This window comes from Myotis daubentonii, chromosome 3, assembly GCF_963259705.1.
Source record: "Myotis daubentonii chromosome 3, mMyoDau2.1, whole genome shotgun sequence".
Taxonomy (NCBI): Eukaryota; Metazoa; Chordata; class Mammalia; order Chiroptera; family Vespertilionidae; genus Myotis; species Myotis daubentonii.
The window spans coordinates 55,712,128-55,735,670 of record NC_081842.1 but is presented as its reverse complement, the minus strand read 5'-3'; the positions used below and the strand labels follow the sequence as shown (position 1 = coordinate 55,735,670).

General features: G+C 44.4%; 1 protein-coding gene, 1 non-coding gene and 1 pseudogene across 4 annotated transcripts in view; 1 reads left to right on the top strand and 2 right to left on the bottom strand.

Moving 5' to 3' along the window:
• The first annotated feature begins 2,846 nt into the window (after nucleotides 1-2,846).
• On the top strand, nucleotides 2,847-2,949 carry LOC132232101 (U6 spliceosomal RNA). The gene has a single exon (XR_009452258.1). It is a non-coding gene; the product is annotated as a U6 spliceosomal RNA (small nuclear RNA).
• Nucleotides 2,950-3,353: 404 nt separating this feature from the next.
• Nucleotides 3,354-4,573, bottom strand: LOC132230315 (serpin B6-like; annotated as a pseudogene).
• Nucleotides 4,574-8,039: 3,466 nt separating this feature from the next.
• SNX4 (sorting nexin 4) overlaps nucleotides 8,040-23,543 on the bottom strand; it is a 91,113-nt gene continuing 75,609 nt past the window's right edge. For 2 of the 3 annotated variants that reach the window (XM_059687588.1, XM_059687589.1), the window contains 4 exons: nucleotides 22,027-22,126; nucleotides 18,566-18,711; nucleotides 15,399-15,513; nucleotides 8,040-9,206 (listed from right to left, as the gene is read on the bottom strand). In XM_059687588.1, the coding sequence (XP_059543571.1) occupies nucleotides 9,159-9,206; nucleotides 15,399-15,513; nucleotides 18,566-18,711; nucleotides 22,027-22,126 (409 nt within the window). In that variant the 3' untranslated portion in view covers nucleotides 8,040-9,158. The remainder of the gene's footprint in view (nucleotides 9,207-15,398; nucleotides 15,514-18,565; nucleotides 18,712-22,026; nucleotides 22,127-23,543) is intronic. The other variant, XM_059687590.1, reaches the window with a different exon arrangement.

The window sequence follows — 23,543 nt, the reverse complement described above, 5'->3', positions numbered from 1 at the left end:
GCACACAGCCCACACAGGGGTGCACCTAGAGTGCGCAGTTCAGGTGACTGGAGAGGCTTGGCCACTGGGCCCAACAAGATACCTACTACACAAGGTATCTCTATCAATTCCAGGAGACACAGCCTATCTACCTAATATATAGAAACAAACACAGGGAAGCAGCCAAAATGCAGAGACAAAGAGGCATGTCACAAATGAAAGAAATGGAAGCAAGCAAGCTACTGGATACAGAGTTCAAAACCATGGTTATCAGGGTACTCAAGGCTCTTCATGAAAATTTCAAGGATCTTAATGAGAATGTCAAAGGCATGAAAAAGGACCAGTCAGAAATTAAGCATACACTAACTGAAATAAAGAATAGTTTACAGGGATTCTTTTGTAGAGTAGAGGATGCTGAGAATGAAATCAGCAATTTGGAATATAAGAAAGCAAAAAAACACCCAATTAGAAGAGCAAAAAGAAAATGGAATCCAAAAATCTGAAGAGAGTGTAAGGAGCTCTGGGACAACTTCAAGCGTACCAACATTCTCACTATGGGGGTGCCAGAAGAAGAGAGAGAGCAAGATATTAAAAACCTATTTGAGAAATAATGACAGAAAACTTCCCCTACCTGGTGAAAGAAATAGACTTATAAGTCCAGGAAGCCCAGAGAGACCCAAACAAGAGGAACCCAAAGAGGCCCACACCAAGACACATCATAATGAAAATGCCAAAGGTTAACGATAAAGAGAGAATCTTAACACATTGTTTGCGGGTAGTTTTTATCGTGCACTAACAGGTGGCGCGGGCCATTTTTGCTAATTTTTTGCGCAAATGGCAATGTTCAGTAAAATTACGATAACTTTAGTTTACGTATTTATACGTTACCCACATTCTACCGCTAGTCTATAAAGAACGTAATAATACGTGTCCCGTGCTCTACTACACTGGTAGAGCGTATAAATACATAAAACGTATAAATATGTTTCCCACATACAATGTGTTAAAAGCAGCAAGAGAAAAGCAGTTAGCTACCTACAAGGGTGCGCCCATCTGACTGTCAGCTGACTTCTCAACAGAAACTTCGTAGGCCAGAAGGAAGTGGCAAGAAATATTCAAAGTGATGAATAGCAAGGACCTACAAAACCAAGATTAGTCTACTTAGCAAAGCTATCTTTTAGAATTGAAAGTCAGATAAAGAGCTACACAGACAAGAAAAAGCTAAAGGAGTTCATCACCACAAAACCAGTATTACATGAAATGTTTAAGGGTATTCTTTAAAAAGAGGAAGAAAGAAGAAGGAGAAGGAGGAAGGAGGTAGAAGAGAAGGGAGAGGAGGAGTAAAAGGAACAGGAAAAGGAGGAGGAGGAGGGTAGCGAGGAGGAGAAAGAGAAGGAGTAGGATAAAAAATATGAACAATAAAATGGCAACACATATCCTATCAACAATTGAATCTAAAAATCAAAATAAATGAAGAAATCTAATGAACAAAATAAACTGAATAAATTAGAATTAGAGGCATGGAAACATGGAATAGACTGACAAATCTAAGAGGGAAGGGGGGCAGGAAGGGGTCGGGAAGAGATTAACCAAAGATCTTATATGTATACTAGGGGCCCGGTGCACGAAATTCATGCACTGGGTGTATGTGTGTGGGGGGGGAGTGTCCCTCAGCCCAGCCTGCACCCTCTCACATACTGGGAGCCCTCAGGCGTTGACCCCCATCACCCTCCAATCGCAGGATCGGCCCCTTGCCCAGGCCTGACGCCTCTGACAGAGGTGTCAGGCTTGGACAGGGGACCCCCATCTCGCCCTGATCACTGGCTCTGGCCCCCGCCCAGGCCTGAGGCCTCTGGCCCAGGAATCATGCCTGGGCAGGGGACCCCCATCTCCCTCTGATCGCTTGCTCCACCCCCCGCCCAAGCCTGATGCCTCTGACCCAGGCTTCAGGCCTGGGCAAGGGGACCATCATATCCCCCCAATCCCCGGCTCCGCCCCCCACCCAGGTCTGATGCCTCAGCCAGAGGAGTTGACCCTCATCACCCCCTGATCACCAATCACTGGATCGGCCCCTTGACCAGGCCTGAGGCCTCCAGCATAGGTGTCAGGCCTGGGCAGGGGACCCTCAGCTCCCCGTGGTTGCAGGCTCCGCCCCTGCCCAGGCCTAACGCCTCTGGCCTAGGCGTCCGGCCCGGGCAGCTGGGACCCGCAGCTGCAGCGGCCCAGCGATTGTGGGCTTCGCTTTAGGCCCAGGCAAGGGACCCCTAGCTCCCGGGACTGCCAGCTTCGACCGTGCCCAGCTCCCATCGCTGGCTCCACCCCTACTTCCTGCTACCACTGGCCAGGGCGGAAAAGGCACCTGATTCTCCGATCATGGCTGGGGGGCCGCCTTTGCCCTGTCCCCCAGCTCTTAGCTCCCCCCTGGGTTTCCGATCACTGTCAGTGGCAGGGGGCTTCTTCCTGCTTTCCCTTTCGCCTCCCTGCATTGTGCCTACATATGCAAATTAACCGCCATCTTGTTGGCAGTTAACTGTCAATCTTAGTTGGCAGTTAACTGCCAATCTTAGTTGGCAGTTAATTTGCATATAGCCCTGATTAGCCAATGAAAAGGGTATCGTCGTACGCCAATTACCATTTTTCTCTTTTATTAGATAGGATATGCATTACCTATGGACACAGCTAAAATGGTGGTGAAGGCCTGGGGCAGGGTGGGAGCCAGGTGGAGGGGGAAAAGAATAGGGGACATCTATAATACTCTCAACAATAAAGATTAAAAAATAATAATTTTTTAAAAAAGATGAAACACTGCCATTTGCAACAGGTGTTATGCTAAGTGAAATAAGTTAGATGGAAAAGGACAAAAATTAGCACTCGCTTCGGCAGCACATATACTAAAACTGGAACAGTACAGAGACTGGCATGGCCCTGTGCAAGGATGACACGCAAATTCGTGAAGTGTTTCATATTTAAAAGAGAGAAAAAGGCCCTAGCCGGTTTGGCTCGGTGGATAGAGCGTCAGCCTGCGGACTGAAGGGTCCCACGTTCGATTCTGGTCAAGGGCACATGCCCGGGTTGTGGGCTCGATCCCCATTGGGGGGCGTGCAGGAGGCAGCCAATCAATGATTCTCTCTCATCACTGATGTTTCTATCTCTCCCTCTTCCTTCCTCTCTGAAATTAATAAAAATATTTTTTTAAAAAAAAGAGAGAAAAAAGGACAAAAATCATATGTGGACTATTAAAAAAATAAACAAAAACCAAAAAGACCCTCATAGATATGGATAACTGATTGGTGGTTACCAGAGAAGAGGAAATGGGTAAAGGGAGCCAACTGTATGGTAACGGATGGACATGATACTTTTTTTCTTTTTTGAACTTCAAAACTAGGCCCTTTATTGTTGGGTTCAGGCACACTGTGAAGTGCCAGAGGAAAGTGGGTCAGCAGGAGACAGGAGAAGGGCTACAGGCAGTGTCGACCATTTTCCTAAGGGGAAGAGAATCATCCACAGAACAGAATACCGTTGGTTTTGCTGTGCTGAATAAAGAAAAGAAAGGGGTGGTCAGCACAGAACCTGGGCGTGATTCTCGCACATCGAAGGAGCATGATGCCGGCGGTGGCGGCCGCAGTCTCTGTGCCTTCCCCGTTGACCTCCACAAAGGACAGACACAGGTCTCTCCCTGACGACATTCCAGAGAAGCCTTGTCCTGCTCAAAGGCATCGGTCATCCCCATAGGGTAAAGGACATCCTTCATGTCGTAATTCTCATCCAGTTTGAAATCTAGGGAGGCACACTTCCACCTCTTCTTCATCCATCATATCTGGCCTGATCCATTCTATGAATTTCTCATAGGTGAGCTGCTTTTCCACCGTTTCCAGGTTGACATATTCGTCAGGAAGCATGATGATCATGTTTAGCTCTTTGCCGACATACGGCAGCACCAGAATTTTGGTGAATATTTCTCCGACATGGGTCATATTAAAGGTAGATTTTTTAAACATCATTTGCACAGGTTTCTGCTCATTCTTGCTAACTTTAAATGGTCTCTCCTGGGTTTGGTGCTTGCTAAACTGGCTGTCCCAGTTTCCTTTGGAGTAGATGGCATTCACAAGAACCAGAGGAGTACTTTGATTAACTGAATTTGGAGGCAGCAACTCTGTAATTTTACCTTCCGTCTTGTTAGCTACCCAGGTGTTGATGTTTTCTAGCCTCCTCTGCAGCTTTGAAGAAGTCAAGCTCTTCCATCTCTGCTTGGTAGAATTTGAGGCAGGAATCTTTGAAAGATAAGTTGAAATCAAAGGACTTTTCTCCGAAGAGCCTGTTGGCAGTTCTAAGCAAGTACTGCGTGCCAGCCGTTAACCTCGGCGAGGAGCGTCTAGAAGCCCTGGTGGACTTCACTTCCGCCACCACTTTTACTGAAATAAAGTGCCTGGACTATCTGGGCCGCAGTGTCTCCACCTGCCCCCATGGCCAGGGCAGAGGAGATGCTGAATGGCGAGAAAAATGTTTTTTGATTTGTCTTCACCCAGCTTTTTCAAAAGATTTATGGCAAAAGTGTCATTTCTTCGGACAGAGTATCCATGATGGTGAGTCGGCCTCCCGGGGGTTCTTGGACCGGAGGGTCGGCAGCAGCAGGAAGCGGAGCAGCCGCTGGGCCTCAAATAGCGGCAGCCGACACGATACTTTTTTTTAAAACTTATTTTATTGATTTTTTACAGAGAGGAAGAGAGGAATGGAGAGTTAGAAACATTGATCAGCTGCCTCCCGCACACCCCCCACTGGGAATGTGCCCGCAACTAAGGTACGTGCCCTTGACCAGAATCAAACCTGGGATCCTGCAGTCCACAGGCCGACGCTCTATCCACCGAGCCAAACCGGTTAGGGCGACGTGATACTTTTGATGGTGAGCATGCTATAGTATAGATATCGAGTATAATATTGTACACTTGAAACTTATATGTTATAAACCAATGTTATAAACCAATGTTACCTCAATTGTAAAAAAAGATTGAGAAGTATTCCCTTTTCCGTTTTCTAAAAGTCTGTGTAGAATTAAAGCTTTTTCTTCCTTAAATGTATGTTAGAACTCACCAATGAAGCCATCTGAACCTTAGAGTTTTCTTTTGTAGAAAGATTTTTGATAATACATTTCTTTGATATAAGCTATTCAGATTTTCTATTTCATCTATATCAGTTTTAGTAGGCTATATTTTTCAAGGAATTCATTGACTTCATGTAATTTATTGGTTTAAAGTTGTCCATAATATCCTGTATTATCCTTTTAATGTCTGTAAGATCTGTAACAACATCCCCCATTTCATTTCTGATAAGGATAATTTGTGTTTTCTCTTTTCATCCAGTTTTGCTAGAAGTTTAACTTAATCTTCTCAAAGAACCAACTTTTGGCTTTGTTAACACATGATGGACCAGTAGTTTTATTGCTAGCTTTACCTACTGGCCAGATAAGTTTCTATTGAATGAGTACAAAAAAAACATCCTATATCAGGGGTGGGCAAACTTTTTGACTCGAGGGCCACAATGGGTTCTTAAACTGGACTGGAGGGCCGGAACAAAAGCATGGATGGAGTGTTTGTGTGAACTAATATAAATTCAAAGTAAACATCATTACATAAAAGGGTACGGTCTTTTTTTTTTTTAGTTTTATTCATTTCAAATGGGCTGGATCTGGCCTGCGGGCCGTAGTTTGCCCACGGCTGTCCTATATAATAAAAGGGCAATATGCAAATTGGCCCTAACAGCAGAACAACTGGGAATGACTGGTCACTATAACACACACTGACCACGAGGGGGCAGATGCTCAATGCAGAAGCTGCCCCCTGGTGGTCAGTACACTCCCACAGGGGGAGCTCTGCTCAGCCACAACCAGGCTGATGGCTGCCAGCACAGCAGTGGTGGCAGGAGCCTCTCCCGCCTCCTCAGCAGCACTAAGGATGTCCGACTGCAGCTTAGGTCTGCTCCCTGCTGGTAAGTGGACATCCCCCGAGGGCTGCTGGGCTGCCAGAGGGATATCTGACTGCCAGCTTGGGCCCGATCCCCCACGGAGTGGGCCTAAGCCAGAAGGTGGACATCCTCCGAGAGGTCCCATGCTGCAAGAGGGCATAGATTGGGCTGAGGGACTCCCCCAAGTGCACAAATTTTTGTGCACCGGACCTCTAGTTTTACATAAATGTTAAAGGCACCCTTTAAAATTAAATACCCATTGCATTTTGAAGTTATTTATTACATGTTCTTACAAGCTAATATCTTTTTAAAGTATACTTTGTAAAACACTGTGTAATATGAAGCGAAAATTCTCGGGATCCATCCGCAATATGTTAACTCTGATTTTTGCTCTTTTAATATTTCCTTTCTTCTACTTACTTTGGATTTAATTTGTTTATATTTCCCTTGCTTCCTTTTCCTTTCAAATATATAAATATATTGGGGGGCCCCGGCTGGCACCCACCTTGGCTGGCCTGGGGCCTACAGGCGGGGGGCAGCTCCTGCATTGAGTGTCTGCCCCCTGGTGATCAGTGCATGTCATAGCGACAGTTTGATCAAGTGGCATATTAAGCTTTTATTTTATAGAATTTCTATGGTGCTTCAATCTTTACAGAAATTCCTAAATCTTTTTTAGTGAACATTTTTTAGGAGAATCAGTAAAGTTTACCCAGAAGGAAAGTATGCATATAAATCTAGAGAGTGATGATAAGGATGTTGAAAGCCTAACATTGCTGTTACATAACTCTTGGATTTTTCATTCCATCCCAAGCTGGGTGTGTGTTTATTCTAAGGTTGCTTGGATTTTAAAAATCCTCAGTTCCTGTTTTGGATACTATGTTATAATTACAAGTGACTCATTCATCCATACTCAAGTTTCTGGATGCAAATGAAAGTATGACTTCAGTTAATTTTAATGCTTTGACTGCATACACTGTCAAGATGGAATCTTCTTGTTACTAAGTATTTCAATTAATGTAATGAATAATTTTTCTTTAGTTACTGCTTACACTATCTTTTTATATTTACCTTTGGAAATCTAACACTCCCCCCCTTTGCATAATTCATTTTGAGTCCTAATTTTTGAATACTGAAAGTTACTGCATATGTATTTTATTTTCTTTATCCTTATTGTGAATAGTACCAAAAATCATATCCATCATAAAACTCCTTTAAGAGAGTTTTTTTAAAAAGGAATGATTGTGATATGAATTTTTCAAAATCAATCCAAGTCAAGATATACCTAGTTAAATATAATACAACCAAATGAATGTCTGTATATTTTAGAGAACATAATAAAATATTTTTCCTAATTCATCTTTGAAATCATAAGTAACAATGGCATTATCAAATTAAGTCAGCTAGCCCTGGCAGGTGTGGCTCTGTGGTTGGAGCGTCAGCCCATGCACCAAAGGGCCTCAATTCCTGGTGAAGGGCACATACCTGGTACCTGGGTTGCAGGTTAATCCCAGCTGGCTGTGGTCTGGGCACATTCCAGAGGCAACCACTCAATGTGTCTCCCACATAAATGTTTCTCTCTCTCTCTCTCTCTCTCTCTCTCTCTCTCTCTCTCTCTCTCTCCTCCTTCCCTCCCTCCCTCCCTCCCTCCCTTTAAAAAAAAAATCAATGGAAAAAAATATCTTTGAATGAAGATTAACAACACCAAAAAGAAACAAATTAAGTCAACTAGTAGGAAACAATTGAATACATTTTACATTAGCACCAGGTTAGTTGGGGGGCGGGGGAGGGGGTTGTGGGGAGTGGGGAGGCTTTTGATTTTTAAATGCCAAATGGAAAGCTACTTAAGTTCATGAGTCAAGAGATGATATAATTCAATGGAATGAAAGATAACTTTTGCTTCTAACAATTTTCTCTTTAAAAAATAAGTAAAATTTAAAAAAATCATCTCAATATATATTTTTTAAAACCCAACATTTTGCCATAAGACAAATTCATATAATTAAACACTTCAAAACATAATATGGCATGTATTATTTTTTCACAGGGCATCAGCTACTAATATATATAGATCACTTTATTAAAACAATAGAAATTGTATGAAAATCAGCACAATACTTCATTTATTTATTGTATAAGTTTGGCAAACAGCACAAAAATCCAGCAACATTTTGAACACATAAAAAAGTCAAATGTTGAACAGTACTGGGGAATTTTTTTTTTTTTTTTACATAATTACTAATGAGACATCGAAGATTCTGCAAAGCTAGCAAACTGAGGGTGCTTGGCTTCTGAACATATACCACAAAAACACATCAAAAAACAATATAATTTACCTTTACAAAAATTACAGCCAAGCAATAGGAAAGAAGGATGCTAATAATGAAGATACGAACACATATGTGCACTACATATATCTCATACACTGAAATGCTACATACATCTTGTACCCTGAAATGCCATGTGTAGAGAGCCAAGCAGAGTAAATTTAGGCTCATCACTGAGGTTAGGAATTATTTGAGAAGAATTTAATGCTTTTATGTAACATACACAATTCTATTATAGCAGTTCCTAGATCATAACAATGAATTCTGTTATATATCTGAGAAGTTCAGTCTTCTTTGTTGGCAGTATAAAATTTCTGACCAGTATCAAAATTCTGGTAAAACACAAATTAAAGGCATTTTCTAGTGTATGCAAATGTTATAGGGGGCATCAATGAATGGGAGAGAAAATCTTAGATTGCACACTAAGTTTCTGCTGAGCTTTGTCAAACCGAACAGCTCAACTATAAGGCAAGAAAAAATAACCCCCTACAACAGATCAGTGAGTCTTACCAGGTAAAGATAGGAATTCAATCTTAGGGAAAAACTCTCTACATAAACAGATCTAAAATAGCTGGAATTAAAATGAACATCCAGAAATTACCCAACATCGTGACACTCAGTTATTGGTTCAGAAGCCTGACAATCTGTTGGTATATTTTATCAAATTAACTTTTTGGAATCAGCACCAGTCCCCAAAACCTCAAATTATAATATTTAATCTTCATTAAAATACATCCTTTTGTGCTATATAAATACAACTACAATCAAATTAAAGACAGCTGAATTTAGTCAACTTATATATTTTTGTGTAGACTGGGTAGCAACTTAAATTATTATTTATTTACTTGTGCTTCTGTTTTGGGGCACTTTGATTGAAGAGAAATTCATTTCACAGGATTACATCTTGCTAAAGCATTCCTTAGCATTGGTCCAAACTTGAATTCCCTTAGAAGCAAACACAAAAAGAACTTTAAACTGTGAATTTGAAAGGATCCTGAAAGCCCACGTATTTGGCTTCCTGGTATGCTATGTTTTGCTTTTTGGAATAATTAACAAGTCCAGCAACTATGACACTTTCTGGTAATAGCTAATATAAGTGAATGTCTAAAAAAGTAGGAAAATCATTTGTATGAGCCTCTCTTCAAAATGTAGACAGAACTCCTACAACTTATTTTTCAAAACTGAGTTTTTAAGGTTCAAAACATAAACTCATTTACTCATATCACATATCCTTATCATTTCTATTTATAAACCAAACACGTTTTCATTCAGTTTTTCTATATAATATTTGAAAAAAAGACTAACATCTTATTAGTCTAACAATTAAATATAAATTAATGAATTATTGAATTATTACTGTATTAACTGATGTTTTGACAGAAACCGATTATGTACTAAATGACTGAATCTCTCTCAATGGTTCTGGCAAGCTACGAAGTACAAAGCTAATCTGTACTAATAATAGAGGAATGTGCAAATTGTCCGGGACGCCGTCACAATAACGACCGATCAGCAGGCTGCATGCACAGCGGTGCAGATGGGCGGGTACTTGCAGCATCGGGGACAGGACCTGATCAGCAGCCACAGCGGCTGCTGCGAGACCCAGAGAGAGAGAGGCAGGGCCTGATCAACAGCCCCCATGGCTGCTGCAAGGGCCAGAGAGAGAGGCAGGGCCTGATCAACAGCCCCCATGGCTGCTGCAAGGCCCAGAGAGAGAGGCAGGGCCTGATCAGCAGACCCTGCGGCTGCTGCACCGCAGGCCCAAATCAGGGCTCATGCAGGAGGCAACCAATCAATGTGTCCCTCTCACATTGATGCTTCTCTTTGTCTTTCCCTCTCTCTTCCATGCTCCCTAAAAATCAATCGGAAAATATTCTCAGGGAGGATAAAAAAGAAAGAAATGTCATATCCTATGAAAGACATCTTGAAAATGCCTAAAGAAAGTTGTTATTTTTTGTGGTGAAGGGACTGGAATCCATGTTGATGAAAACACCTTGGTGATGCGAGGGCCGAGGGCCAGCAGCTGCGGTGGCCAACAGTGGCAGTGGCAGCAGCAGCAGGGTGATGGGGCAGCACCTTCCCCTGATCAGCCTGGTGGCCTCCCGCAGAGGGAGGCCAGACTGCGGCTTAGGCCCACTCCCTCCGGGGAGCAGACTGAAGCTGTGAGTAGGACATCCCCCGAGGGCTCTCAGACTGTGAGAGGGGGCAGGCTGGGCTGAGGGACCCCCCCAGTGCATGAATTTTCATGCACTGGGCCTCTCGTCTATATCCTATCTAATAAAAGAGAAACATGGTAATTGGCATACGACCGCTACCCTTCCCATTGGCTAATCAGCGAGATATGCAAATTAACTGCCAGCCAAGATGGCGGCCGGGAGCCAGGCAGCTTGAAACCAACATGAGGCTTGCTTGCTTCAGTGATGGAGGAAACCAACGTTCCCCGCCTGCCTTGCCAGCCTCTGAGCCTGCAGTTTAAAAAACATTGTAACAAATATAGAAGCTAAACAAAACCCCAGAAACCTGCTTTCAGCGAGCCCGAGATCTCAGAGCTGGAATTGATACAGAGTTTCGATTATAGAACCGAAACAAACCAGATACCTGCTTTCAGCAGCGGATGCCTAAGAGCTGGAGCCTCAGAGCTAAAGCTGGCCCAGAATTAAAAAAAGAAAAGGAAAAAAAGGAGCAGTTGGGAGCTTCAGTCCCAGCCTGAAAACAGCCCTCAGCCCCTCACCCAGACTGGCCAGGCACCCCAGTGGGGACCCCCACCCTGAAGGGTGTGTGATCAGCTGCAAACAGCCATCATCCCCTCACCCAGGCTGGCCAGGCACCCCAGTGGGGACCCCCACCCTGATCCAGGACACCCTTCAGGGCAAACCAGCCGGCCCCCACACATGCATCAGGCCTCTATCCTATATAGTAAAAGGGTAATATGCCTCCCAGCACCGGGATCAGCGGAGCCGCGAGGCTTCCCAGCACCGGGATCAGCGTGACGGGGCAGCGCCCAAACCCCCTGATCGCCCTGCAGCTGTGTGTGTGACAGGAGGAGGGGCCACAACTCCCCTATCGGCCCTGCTCTGTGTGTGACAGGGGGCAGCGCCCCAACCCCCAGATTGGCCCTGCTCTGTGAGTGACAGGGGGTGGCACCGCAACCTCCCCATCGACCCTGCCTTGAGTGTGACAGGGGGCAGTGCCCCAACCCCCCAATCGGCCCTACCCTGAGCGTGACTGAGGGTGGCATCACAACCTCCAGATCCGCCCTGCTCTGTGCATGACAGGGGGCGGCGCCCCAACTCCCCAATTGGCCCTGCTCTGAGCCCGACCAGGGGCTTCACCTAGGGATTAGGCCTGCCCTCTGCCACCCGGGAGCAGGCCTAAGCCAGCAGGTCGTTATCTCCCGAGGGGTCCCAGACTGCGAGAGGGCACAGGCCGGGCTGAGGGACTCCCCCCTCCCCCCCGAGTGCACAAAATTTTGTGCACCGGGCCTCTAGTATATATATAAAAGCCTAAGTGACCAGACGACCAGACAGTAGCTATGACACACACTGACCACCAGGGGGTAGATGCTCAACACAAGAGCTGCCCCCTGGTGGTCAGTGTACTCCCACAGTGGGAGCGCCGCTCAGCTAACAGATGAATGCCAGACACCAGGCTCATGGCTGGCGAGCGGAGCTGCAACAGTGCAAGCCTCTCCCGCAGACACTCCCCCTTCATGCCCAAGCAGTGGCGGTGGCAGGCACAGGGGGACCGGGATGAGCAGAAGCAGCACGGCGACCAGCCCAGGCTCGGGCTTGTCCCCAGCCGCCTGCCACTTCACACACTATTCCGTGCTTTGTGGGATCAACGCAGACAGTAGGCTGGAGGCCAGTGAGCTGGCGGGTAAGGCCAGGCTGCAGGGGCTCAGAGGTTCACTGATTCCCGCAGGCCAGGCTGAGGGACCCCACTGGTGCATGAATCCATGCATCGGGCCTCTAGTAAGATACAGTATACCTAACATGCTTACATAAAAAGGCATGTTTGGCCGTAACCGGTTTGGCTCAGTGGATAGAGCATCGGCCTGCGGACTGAAGGGTCCCAGGTTCGATTCCGGTCAAGGGCATGTACCTTGGTTGCGGGCACATCCCCAGTGGGGAGTGTGCAGGAGGCAGCTGGTCGATGTTTCTCTCTCGTCGATGTTTCTAGCTCTCTGTCCCTCTCCCTTCCTCTCTGTGAAAAATCAATAAAATATATTTAAAAAAAAAAAAAAAAAAAAAAAAAAAAGGCATGTTTGTAGACATGTAACAGTAAAATCTAAAGAAGCGGTAGAAACAAAAGTATTTTTTAAACAAGATACATCGTCTCTAATAAACAACTAAATTATGAAAAAGAAATCCTATATAATAAAAACAAAAGCCTAATATGCTAAGTGCATGACCGTTTGACCGTTCAACCAGTCACTATGACATGCACTGACCACCAGCGAGCAGACACTCCAACCGTAGGTTAGCTTGCTGCTGGGGTCCAGCCGATCGGGACTGGGCAAGATGGGTTGGACACGCCCTGGAGCCCTCCCACAGTCCCTCCCCAGCCCCGATCATGCACTGGCGGGGTCCCGCGGCCTGGCCTGCGGGGATCTGGCTCAAACCTGCCCGGTGCACAGATTCTTTCACCAGTGGGGTCCTTCAGCCTGGCCTGCAAGGATCCAGCCGAAACCGGCAGTCCAACATCCCCTGAAGGGCCCCATATTGCGAGAGGGTGCAGGCCAGGCTGGGGGACCCCACTGGTGCAAGAATCCATGCACCAGGCCTCTAGTATTTTAATATTTAAATGTTAAAATGTGTCTATATTTATCAAAGTTTCAAATAACAGGGAAAAAACAAGAATCTTTTTAGTTTTTTCTTTCTTGATGGGATACAAAAAGCAAATAAAAATTTTAAAAACACACAAAAAACCTTTAAAATGCTCAGATTAGCTGGATAAAGTAGTATCTAAAACAGAGTACTTCTTGTTAGAAAGGATAAGAAAGAGCTTATGCACTATCAAAATAAGATATCCATGAGACATCAATTGGAAACTGCACACTGCACACTGCACACTAGCTCATATAACGCAACCTCGTTTTTGCTAGGGAAGAGGAAAATGTATATTTTCTAAATGACTGTATATATACGAAAACATATGAAAGGATACACGTGAGGTATAACACTGGTAAGTTTTCTAACAGGAATTTGGGGCAGGAGGCAAAGATGCTTCTGGATTATTTGAAATTTTTCGATGAACATTTTGATTTTATGGCAATTTTCAAAATTTTAAAAATAAACTTGAAAATCAATCAAGTGTTTCTTTAAAAAGCCTCAGCCCCCTTGATTCAACAAACTAGAAAATTCACTATCAAAAAGGCAGACCAACATGGAGAGAACCAACATGGCGAGAACCAACATGGCAGTGTAGGTAAATGCATGTACTCGCCGCTTCCCACAACCACATAAAAATTACAACTAAAATACAGCAGAACAATCATCACTCAGAATCAGCTGCATAGAAGTCCTACAATTAGAGAATTAAAAAGAAAGCACATTGAGACTACTAGGAGGGGTGGAGGTGGGGAACGGGCTGGTCTGACACCCATATGTGGCATTTTTTTAATTGGGAGTGATATCTCAGCTGCAGAGGCCTCCCATGAGGAACAAGAGCTCCATAACAAACCTCTCAGCCCAGGGTTCCAGTGCTGAAATGAGAAGTCCCCATAACTTCAGGCAGTAAAAACCAGTGGGGATTGTGGCTGAGTTGAAACGGAGGATGCTGGAGTCCCAGCAGTTCCTCTTAAAGGGCCGTGCCCAGACTTACTGGGACTAGCTCCCTCTGAGCTCCAGTGCTGGGGCAGTGGTTTGGGGGTATCCAAGGACATATGGGGAGTAACTGGATTGTCTGGCATCAGAGCAAGAACGTGGGGGTGGCTTTCTCCCACACAGGGATGCTCACAGGGTTCACTGTTTCTATGCCAAGCCCTCCTCTGTCACAGAGCCGACCAGCAGCTGTATCTGAATTTCCATCAATGTGGTCCACACTGTTTGCTCTACTCTGGTGATTCCCTGAGACCCCACCCAATTTGCATCTCTACCCAAGCTGTCTGCAGATATGAATGGCCTGTCCTGGCTCAGACTTCAGACTTTTCTAAACTCTCTCAAACAAGCAGCAGCTGGCATCAGCGTGCCCCATACCTATCAACAAGAGGCCAAGACCTGGTATTAGCACCAGCCTGCCTTGCTTCACAGCTTGGCCTTTCCTGGGCACTTCCAAGCCCCACATAAATAGCGGCCATCTGCAAATTGCTCTGTAGCTCCTGCGGGGTGGCTCCAGGACTGAAGGGTCCCGGGTTCGATTCCAGTCAAGGGTACGTATCTCAGTTGCAGGTTCCCCAGCCCTAGTCTGGGTGTATAGAGGAGGCAACCAATGGATGTGTCTCATATCAATATTTCTATCTCTCCCTCTCCCTTCCGCCACTCTCTATAAAAATCAACAGAAAAATATCCTCAGCTGAGGATTAACAAAAAAATAATAAAAGGAAATAATAAAATTAAGTTGATAAACTGGGAAATATTCTGGAAGGGAAGAAGAATAGACTTTAAAAATGAAAATGAGCCCTAACCCGTTTGGCTCAGTGGATAGAGCGTCGGCCTGCGGACTGAAGGGTCCCAGGTTCGATTCCGGTCAAGGGCGTGTACCTTGGTTGTGGGCACATCTCCAGTGGGGAGTGTGCAGAAGGCAGCTGGTTGATGTTTCTCTCTCATTGATGTTTCTAACTCTCTATCCCTCTCCCTTCCTCTCTGTAAAAAATCAATAAAATATATTTTTAAAAAAATGAAAATGACACTTTGATTCAAACAAGATTAGTTTAAATTTTGGTTTTTTTTTTTGTTTGTTTATTGATGAGAGAGAGAGAGAGAGAGAGAGAGAGAGAGAGAGACATCAATTTGTTGTCCCATTTATTTATACATTCATTGGGTGATTTGTGTATGTGCCCTAACCGGGGATCGAACCTGCAACCTTGGCATATTGGGATGACGCTCTAACCAAGTAAGCAACCCAGCCAGGGCCAGTTTTATAAAAATTTGTAAGCACTTCTGCATGCACTTTATCTTTATTGAAACCAAAACCCACCTTTTTGCACATACTAATCTGCATAACTGCATAGCTTATGAGAGCCTCCTTTAAATCACGGTTCTTTTGCTCCTTGAAGCGTTCAATATCGGCCCAAGCATTTTTCACAAATTCTCTGAAATAAAAGGCATAGTCATTGTTGTTATTATTTAAATTAAGTCAATTATCTATAAATTCAAATAAACAGTTCTCATTTGAGTTGGTTTTTGTCTATATAGAGGAAAAAGCTTTTCCTTGTGTAAGATCTATTTTTTAAAATGTATTTTTATTGATTTCAGAGAGGAAGGGAGGAGGAGGAGAGAGAGAGAGAGAAACGTCAATGATGAGAGGGAATCATTGATTGGCTGCCTCCTGGAGCACACCCCCCACTGGGGATCGAGCCTAACTGAGAATGAACTGTGACCTTCTGGTTCATAGGTCGATGCTCAACTACTAAGCCATGCCCAGCCAGGCAGATCTATTTTTCTCTCCCTAAAAATTACAGTGGGAGAAAAAGCAAATGTTCGTCTACATTTTAATAATCTATTTTTGCCACAAGAATTTCAGCTTCAAATCTATACTATACTAATAATAGGGTAATATGCAAATTGGTCGGGACACCATCACAGTAACGACCGATCAGCAGACTGTGTGCACAGAAGGCGCAAGTGGGCAGAGACTTGCAGGGTCAGGGATCCACAGGCACACACAGAGGGCCCTCCGCCGTAGGCCTGGCCCGGCCGGGGGTCCACAGGCACGTGGAGGTCCACAGGCCTCCCCCGGCTCCGGCCTACCTCTTTGGGGCGATGGACTGCAGGGCTCCCACACTGTGACAGGGCACAGGCCAGGCTGGGGGACACCACCCCAGCCCGAGTGCATGAAGTCTGTGCACCGGGACACTAGTGCTATATAATAATAGACAAACATGCAAATTAGCCATCCCTCTCCTATGCTAAAGCCACGCCCACCAGCCAATCCAACTGACTATGCAAATTATCCAAAAAGATGGCAGTTAATTTGCATACACAGGTGTCAAGCGCCCCGGGGGGCAATGGCGGCCGTGACCACAGGCTCCCAGGGCTTTCACCGGCCCAGGGAGACAAGGCTGTAGCCACACCCATGGGCTCCCAGGACTTTCGGGGAGGTGCAGCCACCCATGCCTAGCCATGCCCTCAGGCTCCAGGGACTTTCGTTAACCGTCACCCCGTGACAAAGATGGCAGCGCCCATAGTGGCCGGGATGGGACGCTGGTGGCGCTGCCCAGGCAACGCGAGCCCAGCATCTGGACCAGCTGTGTGGAGGGAGGGTAGGGGTGGGACCTCTGGCCAGAGTCCGCTTCAAGGAATGCCCAGGGTCTGCGTGCCGGGCGGAGGGAGGGGAGGGCAGGGGTCTTGGGCTGGAGTCTAAGCCGAAGGAGGGGAGGAGAGGGGCCTCAGGCCGGAGTCCGTGGCGAGGAACACTGGACTCATGGAGTCTGCCTCCAGGGATGCCCAGCGTCCGCTCCCCATATGGGCGGAGGGGGGGGAGGGCAGGCTGCAGTCCACACTGAAGGAAGGGAAGAGAGGGGCCTTGGGCCAGAGTCTGCGCCCCGAATGCGCGGAGGGAGGGGAGGGCAGGGGCCTCGGGCCGGAGTCCCTGGCGAGGGATGCTGGGCTCACGGCGACGCGTTCAGCTTTAGAAGTTATTTACTAACCATCAGTAAGTAAATAACTTCTAAAGCTGAACATGTGTGCTTGGCTGGGTGAAGAGAGGGGAGGGCAGGGGCCTCAGCCGGAATCCGCGCCCTGGGTGGGCAGAGGGAGAGGAGGGGAGGAGCCTCGGGCTGGAGTCCACGCTGAAGGGGAGGGACCTCGGCTGAAGGGGAGAGTCTGCGCCCCAGATGCGGGGAGGGAGGGGAGGCCAGGGGCCTCGGGCCGGAGTCCATGGCGAGGGATGCTAGCATCGTTGCAGGCCGGGATGAGGGACCCCCCTCTGCACGAATTTCATACATCGGGCTACTAGTGTATATATATAAAAGCCTAAGTGACCGTTACAATCGAAGGACCAGTGGAGTCGCTATACGCGCACTGACCACCAGGGGGCAGACGCTCAATGCAAGAGTTGCCCCCTGGTGGTCAGTACATTCCCATGGCCAACCTCCAGAGGCCCCTCCCCCCAGCTGGCCAGCCCCCCGATGGCCCCGATTTAGGGGGCCAGCCTGCCAATCTCCCGCAGCCCCTCCCCCGGGCCAGCCCCCCTTATAGCCTAGATTGCTGGCCAGGCCAAGAGACCCCACCCATGCATGAATTTGTGCACTGGGCCTCTAGTTATTCCTATAAAACAGATATAGATGCCAACTGAAGTTGCCTGCCTGGGTCACTGGAAAGTATATACTCTTTTTGCCAGGATGGAGTATATATTCACATTTATCATGTACTGCTTTAAATGACAACTACAGTTGCAAAAAATTCTTACAAGTTTTTGTTTATCTAACTCTATTCATGAAAGATTACTTTGACTTATTTGGTGCCAGAGGTTCTAAAAATTACTTTAAAAACCTCCAAACCAAAGATATACTCTTTGTCTGCTGTGGTCTACTCACTGACTAACAGATGAAAACAATAAGGAAAGTGAGCCAAACAGTGATGGCAGGTCTTTGAAAACTGAATTTCTAGAAATATTTATGGAGTAATTACATGGCAAGCCCTATGCAGGATGTTGAAATATAAAGAGAAAAAAGACATGATCACTGGCTTTGAAGGGCTCGTAATTTAGCCAGGGACACTCACTCAGAGCAACTAACCATCCAGTACAAAACCACCACATTGCAGTGGCAGGAACCAAGTGCCACATAGCCTGTGTGGATAGGAGAAGGCTTCACAAAGGAACAGAAGAGCTGGGCACTGAGGGCTGATCAGCATTTGTTAAATGACAGAAAAGGAAGGGCAGAGAGAATGTGCAAAGGATAGAACCATAAAAAGTGCAGGAAAATATTATGAAGCTGAAACTTTCTTCTTCCTTCCCCCCACATTAAAACAAATGTTTCTATAACATATTTTTGATAACTCAACTTTCTTAGTAATTCAGTAACTACATTTTAGAAAAATAGTCACATCCAGGGATGCTAATGAAGCCGGGAATTGTTATAAAGCAACAATCCACCATATAATCTACATGACTGGCTTTGTTAAACACCTCAGCATTTTTACCTGCCTTCCAGATTTTTAGACTTTAGCTGCTGTTCCCCTTCACTTATTTGTTCTTCAAGCACCTTTATTCTGGCTTCTCTCTGCTCTGGAGTTTCTTGACCGAAGAGCTTGGTAGTCATTCCCTTCAAAGAAAATGTTCTCACAGTCTAAAAGGATTTAGAAACAAATGAATGAATAAACAAAATGTGCTGTATACATACAATGAAATATTCAGTCATGAAAAGAAAGGAAATTCTGATACATGCTATAACATGGATGAACCTTGAGGACATTATGCTAAGAGAAAATAAGCAGTCACAAAAACAAATACTGTATAATTCTACTTATAGGAGGTATCTAGGATAGTCAGATTCAAAGACAGAAAGTAGAATGATGAGCCCTGGCTCCATAGCTTGATCGATTAGAGCAGTGGTTCTTAACCTTCCTAATGCCACGACCCTTTAATACAGTTCCTCATGTTGTGGTGACCCACAACCATAAAATTATTTTCATTGCTACTTCATAACTGTCATTTTGCTACTGTTATGAATCGTGATGTAAATATCTGATATGCAGGATGTATTTTCATTGTTACAAATTGAACATAATTAAAGCATAGTGATTAATCACAAAAACAATATGTAATTATATATGTGTTTTCTGATGGTCTTAGGCGACCCTGTGAAAGGGTCGTTTGACCCCCAAAGGGGTCGTGACCCACAGGTTGAGAACTGCTGGGTTAGAGTGTCATCCTGATATGCCAAAGTTGCGGGTTCGATCCCCAGTCAGGACACACACAAGAAGCAACCAATGAATACATAAATAAGTGGAACAACAAATTAATGTTGCTCTCTCTCTCTTGGAATCAATAAATAAATTTTAAAAATTAATGAAGAATGTAGAATGGTGGTTGCCAGGGGTTGGGGGAAGAGGGAAATTGACGGTTGATGTTTAATGGATATAGTTTCAATTTTGCAAGATGAAAAGTGTTCTAGAGGTTGGCAACATGTTCTTACTACTATACTACTGAATTGTACACTTAAAAAAATGGTTAACACATTGTCTGCGGGTAGTTTTTATCGCGCGCTAACAGGTGGCGCGGGCCATTTTTGCTAATTTTTTGCACAAATGGCAACGTTCAGTAAAATTACAATAACTTTAGTTTACGTATTTATACGTTACCCGCATTCTACCGTTAGTCTATAAAAAACGTATTAATACGTGTCCCGCGCTCTACTACCAGTCAACGTAAAACGTATAAGTAAAACGTATAAATACGTTTCCCGCATACAGTGTGTTAAGATGATAAATTTTATGTTATATATATTTTACTACAAGTAAAAACTTTTTAAAAAGGAAACTTTTGTCATTTTCCCCCTAGATCAGAGAGAAGCACCATAAGCCTACAAAACCAGGGGCTCCTAATATGATGACTAATACTGGAATAATAAGGAAAAGACAAAAAGAGTAAAATTCTAACTGAACTTCTTAATGAAATGGAAAACTTCTAGCTAAAGTATTTATTAGGCAAGTCATTTCTTTATATTAGTGGTCATATTTTTGAAACCAAAAACGAAAATAAACCAAACTAAAGAAACATTTAAAATCTGCATAACTCACAGTGAAATTTGGGTATCTATAATAATAAAAGCATAATATGCTAATTAGACCGGACAGCCAAATGACCTTCCAGACGTCATTACGGATGTCCTTCCGGACATCCTTCCAGACGAAGCCGCCAAAGCGGGGGCCGAGGCAGAGGCGGTTAGGGGCAATCAGGCAGGCAGGCGAGCAGTTAGGGGTGATCAGGTAGGCAGGAAGGTGAGTGGTTAGGGGCGATGAGGCAGGCAGGCAGGCAGAATGGTTAGGAGCCAACAGTCCTGGATTGCAAGAGGGATGTCTGACTGCCAGTTTACAGGATCAGGCCTAAAGTGGCAGTCGGACATCCCCTGAGGGGTCCTGGATTGCAAGAAGGTGCAGGCCGGGCTGAGGGGAAACCCCCTCCCCCCACCAGTGCACAAATTTCGTGCACTGGGCCTCTAGTCTATATATATAAAAGCCTAAGCAACTGTTACGACCCGACGGTAACTATGACACACATTGACCACCAGGGGGCAGACACTCAACGCAGGAGCTGCCCCCTGGTGATCAGTGCGCTCCCACAGACAACCTCCCACAGCCCCTCCCCCCAGCCAGCCAGGTGGTCAGTGTGCAGCAAACCTCTCCTACCGGCCAACCTTCCGTGGTCCCTCCTCCCGGCTGGCCAACCGTCCACAGTCCCTCCCCTGGCCAGCCCTGATCATCTCCGATTGGGACTGGGCAAGACAGGCCTGATCAGCTGGGAGGGAACCCACCCTTGCATGAATTTGTGCACCGGGCCTCTAGTCTTTAATAAAACAGGATGCCTAAATCCAAGCATTAAGCTTTACTGCTTGAACATTTCCTCAATCTCTGGAGTTTACACAAGGAAACGTTTTTCTCTTCACATGTAGGAGTAGAGAACCAAGCTCCCTGTAAAAGGACTGGGAATTTCCCTTGGGTTTTAAAAATAAATTAAGCCTACTATGTTACTGTTTGACAGTCAAAGGTCTTTCACCATATAGATTTTTGGCTTTTCATACACATAGCAAGTGGGTACCTATAAGTACCTTTGAACCTAAAGTACTTGTTAGTATAAAGTGACTTATAAATGGTAACATTGTCACTACTTCATTACTTATAGATTGTATGCGCTCACTATGACAGCCAATTTATGCCAATAAGATAGTAGTGGAGTAGAAAGCTGATTATAGACATGACCTAAGTCTAATACAATAAGATATGGAATTTTCTTCACAAGTGCTCACTGTACGCATTCAAGAATCAAATACACAAAAAGCTCCTTGTAAAGAGAGATATACTGATTCTGACTGGGTATGGCTTTTAAAAGTAAACTAAAATGTCTATAATATACCTTATAAAATTAAACCTGACAAAGGTCATTATTTCAATCCCAAAGAATAATGTTTTTTCACTTGGACTTAAGTAGAAATGAAATGATACTTATTACACAGAGCAAAATGTTGACAAAATATCTTATAATACTATAGCTTATCTTTTTATATCAAGATCACAACCCAGCCCTAGCCAGTTTGGCTCAGTGGATGGAGTGTCGGCCTATGGACTCAAGGGTCCCAGGTTTGATTCCGGTCAAGGGCATGTGCCTTGGTTGCGGGCACATCCCCAGTGGGGAGTGTACGGGAGGCAGCTGATCTATGTTGCTCTCTCATCGATGTTTCTGACTCTCTATCCCTCTCCCTTCCTCTCTGTAAAATATCAATAAAATATATTAAAAAAAAAAAATCACAACCCAAAGAATTGTAAAGTTGCCCACAAATTATTCCCCTGTAAAAGCTACAGGAATCCTGAGTAGTACAACGACAGCTCATGCCACATAAGGCTTGCTACACTAATACCAGAGTCCTAAATGGAAACTCACTCACCCCAGTTGACAGTTCCTCACATTGCTGCTTCTTAGATGCTAAGTCCTGAGCAGCCATCTCCAAGTCATATTGCATAAGTTCATGTTTCCTGCACACAGCCCTAGGGATAAAAAAGAACACTACCATTTAATTTTTATGGCTTCTCTTTTAGCATGTTAAAAATTTTTTTCAGGGGTAAAGGGGAAGCATCACAATGTCTTAGCAGGGTCAGAAATTGTGTGCCCAGAATTTTCAAGTTTAAATATAGTTGCCCAAAATTAAAAATTAAATCTAGCAAAACCCAAGCATAAAAACTTTATATGCCTTAAAACAAAAGGTTGTTTTCTAGATACTTGTAATTTTTTTCAATAAACACCTAAAATTGCCCTAGCCCGTTTTGCTCAGTGGATAGAGCATCAGCCTGCAGACTGAAGCATCCTGGGTTCGATTCTGGTCAAGGGCATATGCCTGGGTTGTGGGCTCAATCCCCAGTGTGTGGTATGCAGCAGGCAGCCAATCAATGATTCTCTCATTATTAATGTTTCTCTATCTCTCTCTCACTCTCCCTTCTTCTCTGAAATCAATAAAAATTTTTTTTTAAATAAACATCCAAAATTATCACATCATAAAATATTTTATATAACATAGAAACTAATGCTATAATCTCACATAGCAACTGAGTATTTTTTAAAACATATCTCAAAGCTTTATTCTGTTTTATTTAGAAATGTTTATTAGTTTTTAATATCATAAAAGTAATCCTTGCTCACTGTAAAAAAATTCTAACACAGGAATGCACAAAATTAAAAAAAGTTTCAAGAACCCTCTTTTCCCCAATCCCACTATCCAGACACAATCCATGTTAACAGATGGTGTATATCCTTTCAGACTTTAGCTAGGCATTTACAAATGTATATATCTACAAACCCCAAGTGATTCCACATCTTTTCTTACTTAACTACATACCATGAACGTATTTCCATATTAATACATGTTAATCTTTTCTATAATTTTTAAGAAAATTCCACTGTATTCAGCAACTTTCTATTCCCTGGTAATGTGGAAAAACCTTGGTGAAACTATACCACTCAAAGCTCCAGAAGGAAAAGACTAACAATGTTATGTTTTCATACCAGTTACTGAACAGGTAAAGAAATATTGCTCCACTGTTTTACTAACAAAAATTCTTTTTTTTTTTTTTTTAATATATTTTATTGATTTTTTACAGAGAGGAAGGGAGAGAGATAGAGAGTCAGAAACATCAATGAGAGAGAAACATCGATCAGCTGCCTCCTGCACATCTCCCACTGGGGATGTGTCCGCAACCCAGGTACATGCCCCCGACCGGAATCGAACCTGGGACCTTTCAGTCCGCAGGCCGACGCTCCATCCACTGAGCCAAACCGGTTCCGGCAAAAATTCTTTTTTCTAACAGAATTTTTAAACTACTTTTAAAAGTGACAAAAAATTACCAAAAGTGGTTATAACAAAAGCCATCTATTATAGGAAAATATTAATTTTTCTAAAATGAACAGAAA